Source organism: Contarinia nasturtii, unplaced genomic scaffold, assembly GCF_009176525.2.
Source record: "Contarinia nasturtii isolate CC-2019 unplaced genomic scaffold, AAFC_CNas_1.1 Cnas_scaffold_2806, whole genome shotgun sequence".
NCBI lineage: Eukaryota > Metazoa > Arthropoda > Insecta > Diptera > Cecidomyiidae > Contarinia > Contarinia nasturtii.
This window is the reverse complement of record NW_022200123.1, coordinates 355,874-376,131: the sequence shown is the minus strand read 5'-3', so window position 1 is coordinate 376,131 and position 20,258 is coordinate 355,874. Positions and strand designations below refer to the sequence as shown.

Below are 20,258 nucleotides of genomic sequence, written 5' to 3'. Positions count from 1 at the left end.
TAGTAACTATTGATAGGCACTGTTAATATAGTATTACTATAGCGATAATTTTATCTACTCTCTGTTCTTATCTAAATGATAGAAGTATATATTTTCAATGATATCTGTCAAACTAGTATCTTTGGCAAACATTTTATTGCGTGCTCTAAAATTTCTAGAAAACCACCCGTCTTGAAATAATCCAAGTTATACAAATATTTTTGTCTAAAAAAATGAATGTTCACAATCAGCAAAGGGAAAAGTGATGCGTTTTTGCTTTTTGATACGCATTTCGTTATTATGTTTATGTATGACTTTGGTCAATTCAAAACATAGGCTTTGGCAAAAGATTAAAATGAAATTCGAAGACTAAGTACCATGAATCATTTTTGATTTGTGTATATTGAATGTGTATTTTGTTTACTTCTCTTGATATAAGCAGTACGAAGACAATTGTACTTATGCAGTTTTTGAAATCAAAAGAAATGAAGTGTCAAACACAAAACGGGATTAATCCAAACAATGGAGTTCATTATGTGAACAATTTCTTCGTGAAATCTGTAAAAGTGAACGCATAAGGTTGAACAATAACAATCTGCTTTCTGAGAAATTTATATTGGCAATAATTTACGACGATATTTTCATTAATGTAAATAACAGAGTAAAGTCTTTATGACTGAAGGAATTATTTGATTTGAAAGTTTTCTTCGTATCCATTATAAGTGCTAGTAAGAACAGAACTGATTCGATATACTTACTTGTATGCTTTATATTACAAGTGATAGTTTATGGTTCATTAATGTGTGCATTTTATTGATTATTATGCGAAATATGATCAAAGCGATAATCTGTATTTATAGTATCTGTATCTGATTTTATTTCAAATTGTGACTGAATACATCGAAAGATTACTTGATGCGCATATTTTAGAAAATACTTCTTTTTATTTGAATATGCCTATGTACTGTGTATTTTCTAAATGATCAAATAACGGTAATTTTAAGTGGCTAAACGCTCTCTATTTTTATCGAATTGAAATGTTCTGGGATTGCGACCGATTGTCGAATAGCAGCAGCTCTTTCTTTCTTTTCCTTCGTCATTTCCAAGTATAGAGAACACTTGACTCTAGTGATGTCCCACACAACCACTGAAAGTATTATAATAATGTGTCAACATTTTTTAAAACATAAAAGCGAGAGTTGTATTGTATTGTTGTACTTACAATAAATGATAGTAAATATCACGCAAACAACCAAAAATATGCCACCAGCCAGTGCTGAGACTGAATCCAACATGCCACCTGTTGGATCAAAGCTCGCCTTTGCGAATTCATTGCCCATTGACACTTTTGTATGCGATTCAACTGAATGGAATATTTCTTTGCCAATCAATCCACAGATCGAGATCGTAACCAACAGAATCGTAAAGAGGATATGGAGAATAAACCACGCGATGATACTTGGCAACAAAGAGTCCTTTTTTTCCTATCAAAATTGAATTAAATCACTTTAATAACAAATTTAATATACAAATTGATTATAAAATGCACTTTTATTTCGCATTGACAAATTAAATTAGTAACTGTACTAAAATAAGGTAAAAGAAGAATTTTTAAATAACTTATTTACCCAGTGAATTCCATAGAGCCAAAAACCAACAAGCATGCAATACAGAACTATATAAAAAAAATTCAGTAAATTTCGGATTTTATATTTTTCTTAGTTTAAAAATTACTTTTCACCCAAACATCTATCGCATCAATGAACAACAACGCAATCGCGATAATTAATTCAATGTATCCAATTATCAAGCCACCAGTTTTCAAGTCAAAACAGCAGCAACCATTAACCGTTAGATATCCCATTTTGTGCTGTAGATGATATTTGTTTCAATGTTTTTATTTTAAAATCACTTTTTATTAAAAATTAAAGATCTACAAACTCACTTCGAATCAAGATTGAAAAGTAACCAAGTTGAAATTTGAAAAAAAAAAATTGATAATAAATTGAAAGAATTATTTCGAAAATTTAACGAAAAATCTGATGGATTTGAGAAATTTGAATTAATTTCAACTCTAAGTTTTATGAACACGATTGGTTGTGCAAATTGAAATGCAAAAGTAAGAGAGGCTCTTTCTACGTCTGACTTAATGAAGGATCGAAAACTAAATGAACGATTTGATGGCAAATACTCTTTAAGATTTTTGTGCGCCAAGTATGCAAAGGAGATTGAGATTCGTTGCGCATAACGTTGCGTTTTTCTCAATAGGCCGCAATATGATACAGAAACACTTTCGTGTGAACGGGTCGTTTCGAATGAAATGTTTTGCTGAAATACAGCTGCAAAAATAAATACACATAATTTTCAATGCAAAAATTTTATTTTACAAATTATCGATTTGACATACAAAAGGATGAGACAAATAAAATCATGGGAAGAATTTAAGAATTAAAACAGCTTTGGTTTTGGTATTGAACGCAATTTTTCGAAACACAAAAATTATGTTTCATCCCGGCAGTATAGAAATTCAGCAAAATTCCAAATAAAAGAAATAAATAAAAATTCTGTTCTGAAATCGCTCGGTCTTGAACCAATAAGAGATTAAAAAAATGTTTCTTCATTGAGGTCCGTTTTCCAATAAAAATGATGTCTTTGTATTTATTGTTATTGATTAGTTTAGTTTTAATATTTCCTTAATTAAGGTTTCCTTTACACCAAATATGACCAATTGTTTGGGTTTGCGGGGCAAAACCTTGACAAAAAATCAACCGGTGTCATTTTTACGTTTTTTTTTTTTCAAATTAATTTGAATTTTTCCAGTTAAAAGTGTTAATTTTTTTGTTGATACTTACAAATCCATTTTTCAAGAGTTTCTAAGGCTAAATGTTTTTGTTTTGGTGAAAAAAAAAATAAATTATACCCAGACACCGTTCGGATTTTCAGTTGAAAATCTCGGTTCCCAATGACTGGATTTAACCCAGATTTAGAGAAAATTCAACCCATCTCCACAAAAAAAATCTGTCTTCCTCACAATTTTTACACAGTGTTATGTGTTTTGAAAATAAATGTTTGAATACAAATAGGTAAATAAATCATGAAAATTCATTCTGAGCTCAATATTTTATTTTTGTAAAAAGAATTTTTTGAAAATTCCATTAAATCATTTATCAAATTGAATGGTAAGTGATATTTAAACATTGACTTGAATTCCTCGTAAGATTCTCTTCTCCTCTTCGTTCAGATGTTGTGCGTATTCGGCGAACCTTTCGGTTGTTGCAAAGTTTTGTAGAAATTTCGTGAGAGTTTCATTCAAGCTGGTTTGGAAGATTGGATCCTTTTCAAGCTCTTTCAACAATTCATCATCTTCATCCTCGTCATCGTCACACCAAAGGTCTGATACGTGGAATAACTTCTGTGATGTGTTGCCATTTTGCTGTTGAACTGTAGGGGTATCATCTGTCAAACCAGTTTCATCATCACTACCATCAGTTTCGTTATCATACAAAATACTTTCGTTCAAATGGTTCAACTCACTAATTAATAATTTAAAAATTTTCACCAAAACTGTAACAAAAAATTATATATATTTTGAATAAGTTGATTGAATTTTGTATTTTGATTTGATTTGAATAACTCACCCGGAACGTCAATCCATTTTTGTTGATTGTTACTTGACTGACGGCGTGTGCGAGGACGTCCATCAAGCGGTACACTCAGTTCAACGACGTCACGAATTGTAACCGACACTAAACGAACATCATTCGTGGTAACGCCGTGTTCGAAGAGCTTGCAAAGCGCCATCGTGCTGACTTTGCGTTCGTATGTGCCGTAAAACATCGGTTGACGTGGCAACCTGAAATAAGAACAAAACAGCTAGATATAAGCACAATGAAGCAAAATGAAATGAAATGATCTTACCAATTGGACAAAACAAATTGAATGGCTGGCTCGGTTCCACTTGGTCCTGGCACACTGCTCAAGAAATTGAGAACAGCTTCCATTTGGGTTATAATCAAATGAGCAAATGTCATGACCAAACTCATAACAACATTCAAAGCTTCGACCAGCTGTAATTTACTAATCACAGCCTTCAATAGCAATTGAATATTATCACCGAGGAAGTTGCCAGCTTTTGTAACTATTGTAATGATTAGTCGACCCACGAACGTGGCCGTAAATTCATTGGACATTGGATTTAAAAGCATAGTGGCCACTTGCATGATGTAGTTCAGACCTTCGCCATTGTTATACGAGCAGATTTGTTCCGATGAAACTATATATTCAAATGAAAGTGACATTTTAAACCAAATCTTAATGAAAAACAATTAGATCAGAATATGGAAAATTACCACTAATAAATGCACGCAAACACTCGCCACCACTTTGCATGATCGCATTATCGTCAGTCGCCAATATGCACTTAACCGTCGCTGGAAATGCTGTATTCACTAAAATCGGGCTCAATGGAACCGGTGAATTTTGCACCACAGTGCCTAAAATGTCCATTGCCGTATCTTGCATACAACTTTTCTTCTCCACATTAGAGTTACTTTCCAAACTCAAAATGCTCACCTAATTTACCATAATGAAACAAACTTATATTGAGTACAAATGTGAAAAGGAAACGTAAAAATGAAAGAGACACTTTTACCAATGTTGGTACCAATCGCTCTTGCAGAGCGATAATACAACACTCGTTTTCAGCCAAAACGTGAATAATTTCCTGAACTTCTTGCAAAACAAATGGATCATCGAAACTCTTCAAAAATGTTGCGATTGTGAATGAAATCATTTTCGTGTGATTGTTGGCCGTGAAGTTTTTGTCAAACTGTGTGAAAAAAAATGTATACACATTTAGTATGTGATGAATATTGAATATAAAATAGTGTTTTTGGCTTACGGCTGCAACCGCCGAAATGGTGGACAAAACATCAATAAGAATGCTTCCTTTGGCACGGATTGCGATGTCAGTGATAAAATTGAGGAAACATGGTAAATGCGGAATGACCATGCTGCGTTGTTCTTCCGAAGCCTTTTTCAAGCCAGTGCAAAGTTCAAACAGTGCTCTCATCGCGCTGATTTGAACTACCATCGGTTTGGCACCGTTGAAATTATTGGTCATGCAATCCAAAATTGATTGTAACTGTTGTCGATCGTAAATGTCGGGTGCTGCATCTGCATACTTGCTAAGAACCCACAAACAACGACCGTGTAACAATGGAGAAACATCACCTTCATAACCAGTTCCTACAATCCCACCTTGTCCGAGCATTGTTTTTGTATACGCCAAATATTCACGCAAATTGAAACGTTTTTGATTCTCTTTAGTTCCATCTACAATATACTTTTTTAGGAAACCAACCGCCGTTACGCTCGCCTCAATGATTTTCCACGAATGTGGATTGTTGGCATTTTTTTCAGCTTCCGCAACTTGAACGTGACGAGTCAATGCATCGTTAATCGACGGCAATAGTACTTCAGCCCCAAATTCATCACCAATATTCACTAAAACATCTTTACTGCTTACACGAATCGAACATTCGACTACTTCGGCGCACATATCGTCCACATAGAGTTCGGCATCATCGGCCCATGCGGTTGCTTGCTCTTCGGTTATTTGCATGTATACAATGGATATGTAAACCAGATCGGTAAGAACTGATTTCACAATTGACTGGAAACGGTGTTGTTCGACAATCGAATGGATGAATTCAAACAGTTGCAAAACTAATGTGATAAAATTGTTCAATTCGTCATCATCCTGACCATTTTCGGCCGAATCAGTTTCATTTACAACGGCTTTCACATAGATTTCGGCCGTTTGCGTAAGCAACGACCAAACGGGCGGCAATATCTGATCGTTGTATTGATAGATGAATTTTGACATTTCGTTCACCATGTACGTCAACACTGGAAAATCAAAATCGATCGGATTCAGTTTGATTCTGAATTTTGTATTGAAAAACGGAATAAAATATCATACCTTTGATGATCTCAGTTTTGAGAGCATAGCTGGTGTGTTGGCCAGAACTACCAAGCGCACCGATCAATTTATTTATAAAAACAGGTAACACTGGATTCAGAAGCTTCGCTTTTTGATCCTTGTTTAGTATATTCTGATTAATGGCTTTGAGCAGTGATTTGAAAATTGTGACAGCACAGGTTCGCGTATTTACACTGTACATCTATCAGATGTAAACAAAAAAGTATATTGACTTTATTTTTTCCATAAAAATAATCGATGGGAAACAACAAACCTGTTCGGATTCAAAGATGCGATAGATTTCGTTCAGAATTACTGGACCAATGGCAGCGACTCGACAATCAACCGAATCATATGAAAATTCAACCAATACTTGCATTGCACCATGTATGCTGTCCTCATTGCCACCCAGACATTTAACAATAATATCAAAAAGATCCGTCCAAGTGTGTGGCCAATCAACAGCCGCAATTGCGGAAATTGTGTATGCGACCGATGCACGAATTTTACTATTTGGATCGTATAGACCGTTGGGCAATATTTTTCGAATCATATCTTTTGCTTGATTTGTTGCAACGACCGCTTTTTGTGTGCCATCCAATTCATCATTGGCCCAATAATCTTCGGCATATTTTTTCAACATCACACTTGCCAACTGTCGAAGTGCCAAATCGAAACTTTGATTCATCGTTAACTCAGCCAAATAAACGCCATAGCCTATTCAATAATCAAACAAATTAAAATACTTTGTCCAAACGGTACACTCTTCGTGAAATCAATCACTATACGATTGTGGTGGAAGCATACCTTCTGTGAATTCAAGATGTCGAATTTTGCCTTCGGCACTCATACGAGTATCTTTGTCGGCGCTCAAAATATTTTGTAATTCTTCGAATAATGCCTGTTTAACAGACTCCCCGCTTTGGAATGCCAGTGCCATTTTTATATCGATGAAAAGCCAATTTTATTGTTGTTACTACTTTAAATGAATTTAACCGGTGCACGTTTTTCGGCAGTATTTATTTTTTTATATTTTCGTAACTTTTATTTTGAACACACTGTATAAACTTTTACTTGTGCAAATTTATTTTAAATAAAATACCAATAAAATCAAACGTAAAACGATTCAATATGAAATATAAAATTTTATGTGCTTTGCAGCTCTGTTCTTCTATTTAGTATGATGTTCGCTAATGAGAAATATTGCGCGCGATAAATGACATGACGTTTCTCTCGTTTGACTTATACACGTGAACATTCAAATTGAAATCGTCCGGTAGACAGATTGACATTTAATAAATTCCAATGGAGTTTGATGAAAACATTTTTATTGAAATTTTTTCTATTGACAATTCAAAAAAAAGAGAAAAACAATTGAGAATGTCAATGTATACTTTTCCATTTTCCAGCATTATTTTCAGAAGCAATTCATCGTACTAGATATTTCACAACTGAAATCAAAGGCATATTTAAAATAGATTCAATTGGATGATTGATGTGATGATTTCAATTCGACCACACTGTCGATGAAAATTGATCACACCTTACGGCAGTTTTCAGTAAGTTTTCCATTATCAGTATGTATAAACTGTCAATGTAAGAAATATTTTAAATTTTGTCGCACTTCTTTCAAATCGTTGACATTCAGTCGAAGTATGATCCTAAATCAGTAACAAGAGCCAAGAATGTAAAAACAAATAAAAAGACAAGATTGTTTTTTTTATTGTTAAATGAAGTTGTTTCATTCCAAAATGTTGTTTGTTTTATTCAAAGCATTGTGTAGTACCGATATTCGGTCTTATACAAAGTAAATAAAATCAGAGACAGCATAAACATATATCGAGGCTTCGATAAATCCAACGATTGTTGGCTGCATGGTGTTTGGATGTGCATTTACAACTTCAACTTTGTACGACGCCAGTGACGTCTCTTAGCGTTGTATCTGAAATGATAAGAAAACAAATCGAATTATTGTTAGAGACAAATATGTTAGGTTATGTCACATTCAACATGTAATCCCTCTGGATTGAGGTTATGTTGATCGATCAACTAATTGGAAAATGTGTTTTGTACGCATCATAAAAATTATTTTCGTGAAAAATTCAACACGTTGATCTCATTTTCGGAATCTATTCATCACGTTCACAATCAATTTCAGGTAAATGAACACCAATTTCATCAAAATTGAGAACTGTGTCACTTATGACCACGCCATGTGTGCTCGCCTAATAACACTCAGATTTTGACGAATTTGGTATGCAATTTTAGAAAAATCACTTAAACACATTTTCCACTGTTTCGATTTGATGCAAAACGTTTGAATTGATGGAGAAAAACGAATCAAATATTCACTTGAACCCTTACCTGATCTTGTTTCCAGTTCGCATACGAATCCATTGTGGAATCGAGCAATTTTGCTTGAGCTTTTTAGCTAAAACACGCTTAATGCGAAAAGATTTGTGGGCTGCCTGTAATGAAAAACAAAAAGAACGTTATTTTTTGATATAATCACAATTTTTGACGAAAAAATCGAGAAAAAAATAAATATTTTGAAAAAAAATTGCGGAGCGTGTTCAACTACATACCATTTTCTCTGGGAACCACGAGTAGAAGAAATATAAGTTTGACAGTCAGCGTTGATGTCGTCCGGTTTCATTTCGAATCGGTTATGTAGTACTAGATGCGTAATGGTTTACGGTTGAAACTATGCAAAGCGGATAAAACGCTTGGTTATTCTGTATGTCTTGATGCAAACGTAAACGATTTTTAATATAATAAATTTTCTGAATAAAAAATTACGAAATAATTGCAAATACATTGTAAATTTGATGGTATTTTTTGTTGATGTTATTTTGGTGCATTTGCATGGAACAATCGAGAATAATGTGTTTTTAGATGTGAAGCATGCCGTATTCATGTCAACGTAGTAGAAGTAATAATAGCTTGTGCCAGCATCTTTTGTGAGATGATTTTCAGCCAACCGCCAGTAACAACAAAAACAATCCATTTTATGTATAGTCAGTAGTAGTCGGAATGTCAAATTCCATGCACTTCATTTGAGCATTGAAGTAAGCAAAATTTTGTTCAACATATTATTTTTATTTTTTTATTTTTATTTTCAATTTTGTTTATTGTTTTTATTCTTAAATTGTGCAATTAAATTGAATAATAACATTTGCATTTATTGGCTGAACCATTGAAAAAGAAAATAGGATGATTTATTTGTGATGTTTTGTTGATTGTGGTGTTCATTTATAAAAGAGAGTCGTAAAATATTAATACGAAACATTCATTGTAACTCTTTTGAACATGTGAAAAATGTGTGATGTGATTGAAATACAAATTCGAATTTCATAAACATTTGCATTATAAAAATAGCGATTTTTTTTATATGTGTATGAGTTTGGTACAGTTTTCCTCATTCTTCCGTTCAATGTCATGCATATCATAACATAATCTACTGACCCAGCTGAGTCTTAATAATCTCTTGAGAAAAATAAGCCAATTCCCCGAATACAATGACCAAAACATAGAATTAACCGTTATTATTGTAAATTGCTTGCAGCTCTAAATTATGTTTTGCAAATAAAAATCTGAAGAAAATTTTTTTTTGCATCAAAACCATAATGAAGCTGCCTGTTTGTGGTGTAGCGTGGGTATGTGTGCGTCGATTGCATGACCATTTGTTTTGGCTGTATGGATGTACGGTTGTTTGTTTGTTTGTATGTAGGTGTGTGTGTGCGTGTGTTTTCGTTACATTTCCGTTTGTATGTGTCGACGTGTGCGACTGACACTCAATGATATGGGCAAACTGTTTTATGTTTGTTTTATTTTATTTTTATACACACAATGTTTGAAAGCAATCCATTGCGTTGGTTTGCGTCTATGGGCTAGTGCATCGTATCTATTGTAATACAATTAATGCTTTCTCATTTGCGCGTTTTAGTACATACATTGGCATATGTGTATATATTGTGGTGCTGGATCGCAATATACACGTAATTCATTACAAAAACAAAAGAACACAGTCGTAAAACATTATAATTCAGAGCAAAATCAAACAAAAATATTTCTCATTTCTAATATGCAAATTCATCGACAGTGTAATTTGCTGCTAAAAGAAAATACATTCATATATTTATTCAATTAAAATAAACAAAACGATAGAAACATGTGCGTTCAGTTATAAATATACTAAACAAATTCAATCCTCCAATTTATTTCGAATATAAATCAATATATTTCTTTTGAATTTTTTATTCGCATTATATTGATATGAATAATAATATTTGTATATCCTATTTGCAGAAATTTCTTCATTTTTCTACTTTTCGTCGGCGTTGGATTGTTTTATTTTTTAATAGCCAATTTTGTGATAGAGAACAATCGACTGATTGCCTGGAATTTGTTTACACATTCATTTCACAATAAACATTGAGACTTAAATTATTACGACAGCTCGCACGAATGAGCGGCATTCGTACAAAACCAGACACATGTGCTGTTAAATAAAATAATGAACCCACAGCATTTGAATTTTAACCACAATCCAGCAACATTTCATCAAGAAAAACAGTAAGTTATTCAATGAAAATGTACTGTCAATGGTGGGCGTATGACATATTTGATTTTTATTTTATTCCAGAAAATGGGAAAACGCAATCAGCAACTATCAAGGTTCAGATCCGCTGGAACTATGGTATGAATTTATTTGCTGGTACGAACAAAACATTCAACTCGATCATGAACGTTTGTTCGAAACCGTTTTGGGCAAGTGTTTGTCTCTTTATGAGACGCAACAGCATTACAAACAGGACCAGAGGATGGTTAAACTTTGGATGAAATATGTAAGTAAAATTTTTGATTGATTTCATGTACTCACACACACACATACACGCATACACGCATAAAATAACAAATATTCATTCATGCATTTCTTTCATTCATCTTCAGATTGGGCTAAAGAATAATCCACTGCAATTGTATCAGGTGCTTTACCAACGTGGTATTGGTACCCAGTGTGCTATATTCTATATTGGATGGGCACACTATTACGATTCAGCCAATGCATTCAAACAAGCCGAATCCGTGTACAATTTGGGATTTCAAGCGAACGCACAACCGTACGATGCGCTTGAACAAGCCCATAAGGAATTTCGGTATTCACTTTCCCAACGAATGCTGTATAATGATCAGCAATCGAAAAAACGAACCGTAAATCAATTGAATGATCAACGGCAACAATTAACCTCATTAAATCCATCAAATTCATCGCCAAATGTATCGAATTTTCAACATGCACAAAATAATTATACGCCACCTCCATCAATGAATCAACAGCAAAACTCCACCTATGTTCAGCCGCCGACGCCATCACAACAACAACAGCAACAGCAACAAGAGGCGCCATCACAGCAACAGACAGTCCCACAGATGCCACCTCAGCAGCAGCAGCAGACGCCACAGCAGCAGACGCCACAGCAAAATCAACAGCCGAATGCGTATGCCAATCAGCCGACCATGCAACCAACGTACCAAGGCTTTGCCGCACCTGTCGATGAACAGCAACCACCAGCCAAAAAATTCCGTTGTTCAGAAGAACAACGTACAAGTACTTACAATAGGAATTACAACAATTATCCGGCGCAATCAACAGAACAGGTAGATTTTAATCGAAAAAATGGAACCGATTTTAATAATCAATATGGGACAGGCGAAGCGAAAGTCAATAGCAGCGACGAATTGAATAGCACGAGTACGGCTTGTGCGATTGCATCGTCATTGAATTCGGTGTATAGCGGTGACGAGGACGGTTCAGAAGACTATGGAGGTTATAATAATGGCTACAACAATGCTCAAACAAATGTAGTTGAAAGTACCAAATATACCGATGAAACATTGACTTATACTACGACCAATGTATCGACGACCATTGAACAGAATTCACTACCTGGAGGCTGTGTGTTACCACCAAATTTCGCTCGATTTTCGAAGAACCATCATGAACCATGGACTTGGCCACTTGCCCTCGAAGAACCTGATACAAACAAGATTTGTAAATATCCACGATATCTGGTGTATCCAGGAAATGGATGCGAATACAGCTTAGAGGAGATTCGAGCTCGAAATCATACCAAAGTAATTGAATCAATCAAAGCTAGAAATCGTCAACGAGAATTTGCACAACAACATATGAAGATGAATCAAATGCAACATCAACATTTAAATCAGCAAAGATATGAATTGCAACAGCAACCACAACCACAGCCACAGCAACAACAACCAACACCAGCAGCACCGCTTCAGAGATATGAGCAACAAATGCAACAACAGCAGCTACAGCATCATCAACAACAGCAGCAACAACGACAACAGCAACAACAACAGCAGCAGCAACAACAGCAACAACAACATATAATGCGACAACAGAGCTATGAAGAGCAACAGGCACTTGAGAGACGACGGGCCGAACTGGAACGAGAAAGAATTATGAAAGAACGTGAACGAAATCGATTGGCAGCATTGGAAAGCATGCAGCGGGCTAAAGAAGAGGAACAGCAACGCCGATTGGCTGAACAACAAAAAATGCATCAAATGCAAGAGCAAACGGCTTTTGCACAACAGGTATTTGAATTCAACATAAACATTTATGAAAATTGATGATTTTAAAACGTTATTTTTCTTCTTTTCTAAAATAGCAAACCAATCGGTATCATGCTCAGCCGAATCAAAATCCATCTCATCCTGTAAATAATCATTCGGGCTACTATGAACAAAATCAGTCATCGGTATATAACAATTATGTCAATTATCAAGTGCCGAATCATCAAAATAGTTCACCAGTTCCATATCAACAAATGCAACCCATGCAACAACAGATACCACCTCTTCAGCAGGTGCAACAGCCATATTACAATCAAAATCATATGTCACCACAGCCATCGATGCACTATCAACCACAGCAACAGGTTGATCATCATCAGACTGACATATATCGATCCCAACAATCTCGTTATCCACTGGCACCTCCGCAACAAATGCCCACGCAACAACATATACCAAATATGATGGCCGCAACACCACCACCACCACCATCATCATCATCAGCGATGCATATGCAATACCATCAAGATTCCACCTATCAATCTCAACCAGCGTATGCCCCACAAGCGCAAAGAACTCATGAATACAACCAATACCAAAATCAAACTCAATCATCGTCTACTGCAACAACGATGACCACATTAACCACGGTACCAATCGAAACTCATTTGAATGGCAATTATGATGGTCAAAGTCGTGAAATGCATGGGCCGTCGGTGACCGAGACCAAGACTGTGAATAGCTATGCAGACGATATTGAAGAGCAAATCGAAGCATCAACAATTGTGCTTAAAAATGGTTCCGATAAATTGCCGAAAATCACACTAAAATATAGCAAAGAAAAAGCTGAATATGAAGCGTTACAACCAGTGCCTCCATCGACGATTTCAAAAACGCCAAAAACGAGGAAATCGAAGAAACCAAAATCAGGTGATAAAAGTCGAACGGCCATTAAAACTGGCCTTGATAGTGAATCCGAAAATTCAACATTCATGGCCAATGAAGAATTTACCGAATCAAATGATTCACTTCTAGATTCATTTTCAACGCCAAGTCTTCTTACAAACAAATTAACCAAAACGAAAAAATCAAAAACCAAAACACCGAAATTCGAACCAACCTATTTACAAGACGATGATTCGTGCTCAAATTCTGATTTCAACACGCTTTATGGCAAATTCAGTAATGAAACAACCGATGGTACTGCAAACGGAACGGGAAGAAATACTCGTTTCAATTTTAATGGTGCTACATCGACACCAATTCGTAACAATAATAATATAAACAACTATCAATCGCCATGTTCATCGGCTAAGCCCAGTTACAAGAGCAATGAATCATCATCAAAATCGTCAACGCCACGAAATACATACAAATCGCTGAGAAGGCGAACATCGAATTTATCACTATTTAATAGTACATTGAATGAAAATGATGATTCGATGACATCATTTTCAATGGTTGAACCGAATAGTTTCTTTGAAGTTGAAAGCAACGAAGAACTGTATCAACAACGATTGGATAAAGCCTTGAAGACAATTGATACACACTACAAAAAGGATCACATTGATCCATTCAATTCTGAGCTGTGCAAAGCATTTTTGACCAAAGCCAATTTCCCGTCGAGAGAGCACACCGAATTCTATAAGATATCAAATAGTCACATATCGAAGCTATCGAACACGAAATCAGTTACAATTGGTGACATTCGTTTCAATGTGGAAAAGGAAATTGGACGCGGCGCATATGGTAATGTGTATCGTGGAGTTAATGCAAATACCAGCGATGTTGTTGCGTTAAAATATCAAAAACCACCAAATACATGGGAACTGTATATTTGCTTTGAAGTTCATCAACGAATAAAAAATAAGAAATTGGTAAGTTGAACATATTGAATACACGCACTGTCCAATATACTAATCATTTACCTTGAATTTCAATCAACAGTTGCTCGGCTTTATGGATATATCATCGGCAATAATTGCACCAAATGCCAGCATTTTTGTATCGGAATTTTCACAATTTGGTTCTTTGCTCGACATAAATAATCGCATCCGCCAATCAACTACCAAGGTACTTTTATTCGAAAATATTATTATTTTTCTAGAAACTATGCATTAACACTGGATTTATTTTTTCTTTCCTCTTAGGTGATGCACGAAAGTCTTGTGATGCATTTCACCAGCCAAATATTGAACATAGTTCATTATTTGCATACCTGTAAAATTATCCACGGAGACATCAAGCCGGATAACTTTTTGTTGATGAAAGTGTAAGTATTAAATTGTCTTCATATTTTTTGTGGATTGAGTATTGATGTATGTATTTTGACTTTCAGACCGAATCCAAATTCTGATGCGCCAACCTTGAGATTGATTGACTTTGGTTGCGCCATTGATATGAAGTTCTTTGAGGTAAACACTCAATTCAAAAAGGTAAACTATGTCGATTTTATGAAATATTTCGTGGTCACTCAGGATGGACAGTAAATTGCATTTATGATCTTTTTTTATTTCGACATCAGGTAATCCAAACTGATGGTTTCACGTGTCCCGAAATGTTGGAGGGCCGTCCATGGTCCTATCAAACGGATATCTTCTGTGTGGCCGGAACGATCCATGTCATGCTCTTTGGCGAATACATGCAAATGGTGAAGAAATTCAATCAATACGAAATAAAACAAAAGTTGCCACGGTAAATATCCCACAACAAAAAATTGAAAAATGTGACGTTAAATTTTACTGACGTCAATTCCCTTTGTTAGGTACCTGAAAAAACACATATGGACAGAGTTCTTTTCAACGTTCCTGAACATAAAAGATGTGAACAGTCTACCAAATCTGTTAAAAATGAAAGAAAAAATCGACGCTGAATTAGATAGCATGGAATCCGACCTGCAATCGCAAATCCGAACTTTATCAAATATTTTATATAAACGATAAAGGCGATAGTTCTCAACTAACTTTTCCAAATCTGAATAAATTAAACAACGCGACGAAAAAAATTCTAAAAGAAATGTTTGTACAGAAATTCAAACATGACCACTGTAATATATTTTACTTGAGGCTTTTATATGAACTGATAAAAAAATCATTCACCAATCATAGTAGTGTATTTTGTTTAAAGCTTCATTTTCTATCCAATATAGTCATTTTAAACCACATTCTATTTATTTAACGCCGTTTATGAAATACGGTATGAAAATGGCTAAAATTCAATTTAATTTCGACATTTGAGATCTATTTTCCACTTTGATATAGTTATTATTAGACAATTAATTTGCTTGAAATGAGCGAGATTCGATCTTATCAAGAAAATAGAATTCAAATATTCATTTGTAATTTAGCCAAAATAAAAACAAAAAAAATTAACCACATAATTGTCAAATTGGAAGAAAATTTAAATATTTTTTTTGTCTAGTAAATAAATTCTATATTTATTTTATTATAAAAAGTGAGTCCCCCCGTTTGACTGTGTAATCTGATATACATTTAAGTTTTGCTTTTCGAATTGATCCAATATTGACAAAACAAATGAACGCACAATATTTTTGTGGAAAAAAATTGCTGCCAGTCAAGATACTTTGCGAGTTGGTTTCAATATAGAATAAGGGATGGGATTTTTTTTTCTGGAATCTGACAACAATTTTGATTTGATTTAATTTGATAAATGAATTGGTCAGAATAAAAATCCGACTTGTACGCAGAGTCTATAAAAGTGGAACACAGTGTTTTTTTTACATAGAATTGTTGTTGTATTACAACAAATAAACTATGTAAAAAAAACTCCACAACTTAAAAACTGTTCCACTTTTATAGACTCTGCATACAAGTCGGAATTTCATTTTGACCTATTCAAATGTGTTGTGCAGTCCCCTTAAAAACTAGTGAAAAAGTATTTTAGAAAAATGTTTAGTCTGGCGTCGAGTTAATTGGCATTCAATGTTGTAACATCCCAATTCCAAAATACGCCCATCCACACACTTATTTATTATTTATAACAGCATATCAAAATGAGTGATTTCCACGATTCTCTTTTATTTTAATTGATAAAAAAAACACTGATTCCATCATTTCAATTCTTAAGAAAGATGTTTGAATTTTCTACATTGTCATAGATCTTTCTGATGGAATACTTAATTAATTAACTCAAATTACTTCATGTGTACAATTGAAAAATAAATAAATGAATATAATTGAACTGTAAAAACAAACTATTTAAAAGAGTATATAAAGCGATTGCAATTTTTTTAAATAAAAATTTTAATTTTATGGAAAAACATCTTAAAGATTGAATTGATTAAGAAAATACATATTATTAATAAAAGAATTTCTAATTGAATTGTGAATTGTCAATTGTTTCATTTAAAAATTAATGACGCGACCTATAATAGGTGGACAACACTCGATGACATCAAAAAATGCATTTTCTGTAAAAATGCAAACGAATAACCAAATTTTCGACTTTCAGAGACCAATCAAAGGAGGATGGAATTAGGTTGCTGATTTCAACGAATGCGCAAGAAAGAACGGATTCGATGCAACAACGTCGAATGTGAAATTTGTTTCATTTTCATTTGAAAAACAACAGATAGAATAAATGCTTACTTCTTCAATACCAAAGGGTGATTCACGAAATTATAATATTTGTAAATTAGCGAAAATTAGTTGAAATTAAGAGCTATTGAGACAAAAACTGGCTTGTTTTATTTTCTCAATTCTACTGTTGGTCAGATAAGTGTAGCCATCTTATTGTTATTGTTCTTTCTATTCCTCGAGAATGAATTATATTTAATTCACAAAAATCTATTTTCATTTATTATTTAGAATATTTTTAATGGTAAGAATCAATTGCGTGAAAAAATGAAACTTTAGGAAAAACATGTTGTCAAATTTAACGATACCAACAAATATTGATATTCAAAAAAAGTTTTTTTTTGTCATATAAATGATGACATTTGAATTCTTACAGTGCAGTGCATCTTGTTTGTTTCTTATCAAAAAGTGTCACACATAATTTTGTGATTTAAATATTGTGGTTTGTTTTATTCGATGGTTGAATTAGTTGCTTTTAAAACGATTTTATATTGAAAATTAATTCAATTAACACAACTTATTTACTACTTATACACAATTCTTCCTGAATGGAATCTCAGTCTGGACAACAAAATTCTTATTGAATCAAAGTTCAGCCTTAATCATGTTTGTTGACAATTCTTTAATATTTTGTTATATAATATATATTATATTATCTATTTATTTGATCAGAGCATGGAAATAATGACAGCTCGGCAACGCTTTATTAGAGATTAGTACCGCTGGCAATCGCAGAACTATATAGAATTATATGAAGTTATTTGGTGGCGTTAGTAAGCAATGTTGTCTTATTGCCATGCTTTGTATTTGATAGTCAATAATTCATGAATCATTGTTAATAATTTCATGTTATCCCGTTTGACTTTTGGGACTCTATGATTAAATGATATTTCATCATTTTCGTAATCTACGCTAATATTGTAATTTCTTTTTTTCGCGCATGTTATGTAATTTAAACAGTCATGATGACAATGTTACAATGTTAGATTAAATATTCTAATCTTTGTGATAATAAATTTTGAGCTCATTTACTGTGTATAATAAACTTTTACAATGTGAAATTCACGTGTGTCTATTTTAAAGAAAAGAACATAATAAATGCTATAAATAGATTGATAAAAATAAATGAACTTCTGAATGCATAATGATTTATCACAAAATTTTTTACATTTTCTAGGAAAAATCAACATCAGATATAAAAATTAATACTGTCGGATCTTGTTGATTAAGATTATTTAGCAAATGATTCAACAGTTGAATCATTCAACTATAGTATTGATATATATTAAAAATATAGCAAAAAAATTGTTAACAAACATGATTAAGACTGAACTTTGATTCAATAAGAATTTTGTTTTCCAGCCTGAGATTCCATTCAGGAAGAATTGTGTATAAGTAGTAAATAAATTGTGTTAATCATGCTGATATGAACAAATTTTTCCACATTTCAAGTGCGTTATAAAATTAATCAATTGATTGATTACGCTTATTTTGACCACAAAAATGTCGTATAAATGTTGAACCAAATAAAAATTGTCAGTTGATTTCAAACAATTCGTGAAACCATTGACATCAAAATTCGTTTTCCTTTTAACCAAAAATGAATTCAAAAGTATTACTATGTATGGCCTCGTTGTGCCTACTTTCGTGCTTGGGTGAAGCTGTGGTAATTATAAGATTTTGATAATAATAAGTAATTTATTCTGGAAATGATAGTAATGTTTTCCGCATTCTTCTGTTTTCAGCCTGAAGATCCAACCCAAGCAGCATCAATCTACGAATTCACTGTGAAGGACACCTACCATAATGACGTTTCATTGGAGACGTTCAAGGGAAAAGTGGTGCTTGTGGTTAACATTGCCTCAAATTGCGGTCTTGCCAGAAACCAATACGCAAAAATGATGGAATTGAGAAACAAATACCACGACCAAGGTAAATTATATCGAAAAATATTAAATGATAATGGATGATTTGATTGGCAAATGTTTTCTTTCACTGTAGGGTTGAGAATACTAGCTTTCCCAAGCAACCAATTTGCTGGTGAGTAGCTTCATTGTGTGAACATGTTGTGGGTTTTTTACAGAGTATTGCTCAGCGCTGCTGCCATCCAGAGCATATTAAAATATCTTGCTGAGAATGCGTCGTCCGTCGCATGCGAAGGTACGTAGCAGTTTATACATCACAGCGAACAACAATACATGCATTGTTCTCTATTCAATCGTTTGAATGTTTTGAGCCACCTAATCGTGAAGAGAACAATGGATTCATTCTTGTTCGCTGTGATGTATAAACTGCTACGTAAGTTCGCATGCGACGGACGGCGCATTCTCAGCAAGATATTTTAATATTCTGTGGATGGCAGCAGCGCTGAGCAATACTCTGGTTTTTTATCCATAAGTTAATGGTTTCTTTCGCAGGTCAAATGCCCGAGGCTGATGGTGACGAAATCATGAAACATTTGAAAGATTTCAACATGGAATTCGATTTGGTCATGGCTAAAGTAATTTCACAAAATGATATTTTAATGGGCATGTTCTAACAATTTTGTTTTTCAATTAAGGGTGATGTGAATGGCAAATCAACAATCCCATTGTACGTGTACTTGAAACACAAGCAAACTGGAATTGCAGGCTCTTTCATTAAATGGTATTTACTAATTGAATCATACTGAATTATCGGCGTTTCGTCTTCCAAAAATTAATCTATGTATTTCATGGTATTTAACAGGAACTTTACCAAATTCCTTGTCGACAAAAATGGACAACCCGTTCACCGTTACGCTCCAACCACAAATCCAATGGACATTGCTGAGAAAATCGAAGAACTTCTGGCATAAAGAAATAAATTCTTTTGAAGAAAAATAATATGTATTTTACCCATAATTTTATCCAGAGAGTATATTAAAGAATAAATTGAAATGTTTGTGATCAAGATCTCGGTCCAAGCTATTAATCCAAATTCTCTTGAATTTTTTTAATCTATTGCCCAAGGGTTTACCAATCATATATCAATCGCGGTTCTTTCATGAGGTGCATATTTATGCAAAATGTCTTTTTCAAAGTCTTGAATTCGATAAGACAATAGTCCAATTTTATGCG

At 33.8% G+C, this 20,258-nt stretch overlaps 5 protein-coding genes across 7 annotated transcripts; 2 read left to right on the top strand and 3 right to left on the bottom strand.

Annotated features, from left to right (window-relative positions):
- Nucleotides 1–828: 828 nt before the first annotated feature.
- On the bottom strand, nucleotides 829–2,152 carry LOC116349184. The gene is made up of 5 exons (XM_031780492.1): nucleotides 1,925–2,152; nucleotides 1,714–1,849; nucleotides 1,608–1,654; nucleotides 1,202–1,463; nucleotides 829–1,126 (listed from the first exon to the last, which is right to left on the bottom strand). Exons 2-5 carry the CDS (start codon nucleotides 1,841–1,843, stop codon nucleotides 987–989), a joined length of 579 nt encoding a protein of 192 aa, XP_031636352.1. The 5' UTR covers nucleotides 1,844–1,849; nucleotides 1,925–2,152; the 3' UTR covers nucleotides 829–986.
- Nucleotides 2,153–3,067: 915 nt separating this feature from the next.
- Nucleotides 3,068–7,162, bottom strand: LOC116349195 (importin-9). 2 transcript variants are annotated; one of them, XM_031780509.1, is made up of 10 exons: nucleotides 6,770–7,162; nucleotides 6,237–6,679; nucleotides 5,963–6,164; nucleotides 4,880–5,889; nucleotides 4,631–4,807; nucleotides 4,329–4,551; nucleotides 3,898–4,252; nucleotides 3,618–3,832; nucleotides 3,514–3,543; nucleotides 3,068–3,435 (listed from the first exon to the last, which is right to left on the bottom strand). In XM_031780509.1, exons 1-10 carry the CDS (start codon nucleotides 6,900–6,902, stop codon nucleotides 3,170–3,172), a joined length of 3,054 nt encoding a protein of 1,017 aa, XP_031636369.1. In that variant the 5' UTR covers nucleotides 6,903–7,162; the 3' UTR covers nucleotides 3,068–3,169. The 2 variants fall into 2 exon arrangements, with proteins under 2 accessions (XP_031636369.1, XP_031636368.1); XM_031780508.1 differs by having other exon boundaries at nucleotides 3,068–3,543.
- A 511-nt stretch (nucleotides 7,163–7,673) lies between these two features.
- Nucleotides 7,674–8,599, bottom strand: LOC116349122 (60S ribosomal protein L39). Its single transcript, XM_031780396.1, has 3 exons — nucleotides 8,548–8,599; nucleotides 8,327–8,430; nucleotides 7,674–7,904 (listed from the first exon to the last, which is right to left on the bottom strand). Exons 1-3 carry the CDS (start codon nucleotides 8,548–8,550, stop codon nucleotides 7,856–7,858), a joined length of 156 nt encoding a protein of 51 aa, XP_031636256.1. The 5' UTR covers nucleotides 8,551–8,599; the 3' UTR covers nucleotides 7,674–7,855.
- Nucleotides 8,600–8,989: 390 nt separating this feature from the next.
- On the top strand, nucleotides 8,990–16,280 carry LOC116349124 (putative uncharacterized protein DDB_G0291608). Of its 2 annotated transcripts, none has more exons than XM_031780401.1 (10): nucleotides 8,990–9,030; nucleotides 10,271–10,537; nucleotides 10,608–10,809; nucleotides 11,303–12,586; nucleotides 12,661–14,442; nucleotides 14,513–14,638; nucleotides 14,716–14,837; nucleotides 14,904–15,000; nucleotides 15,090–15,259; nucleotides 15,330–16,280. In XM_031780401.1, exons 2-10 carry the CDS (start codon nucleotides 10,479–10,481, stop codon nucleotides 15,505–15,507), a joined length of 4,020 nt encoding a protein of 1,339 aa, XP_031636261.1. In that variant the 5' UTR covers nucleotides 8,990–9,030; nucleotides 10,271–10,478; the 3' UTR covers nucleotides 15,508–16,280. The 2 variants fall into 2 exon arrangements, with proteins under 2 accessions (XP_031636261.1, XP_031636260.1); XM_031780400.1 differs by having other exon boundaries at nucleotides 10,916–12,586.
- Nucleotides 16,281–18,689: 2,409 nt separating this feature from the next.
- Nucleotides 18,690–20,118, top strand: LOC116349177 (probable phospholipid hydroperoxide glutathione peroxidase). The gene is made up of 6 exons (XM_031780484.1): nucleotides 18,690–18,826; nucleotides 18,906–19,092; nucleotides 19,162–19,200; nucleotides 19,578–19,660; nucleotides 19,721–19,806; nucleotides 19,888–20,118. The coding sequence occupies exons 1-6, from the start codon at nucleotides 18,761–18,763 to the stop codon at nucleotides 19,994–19,996; spliced, it is 570 nt and encodes a 189-aa protein (XP_031636344.1). The 5' UTR covers nucleotides 18,690–18,760; the 3' UTR covers nucleotides 19,997–20,118.
- Nucleotides 20,119–20,258: the final 140 nt, after the last annotated feature.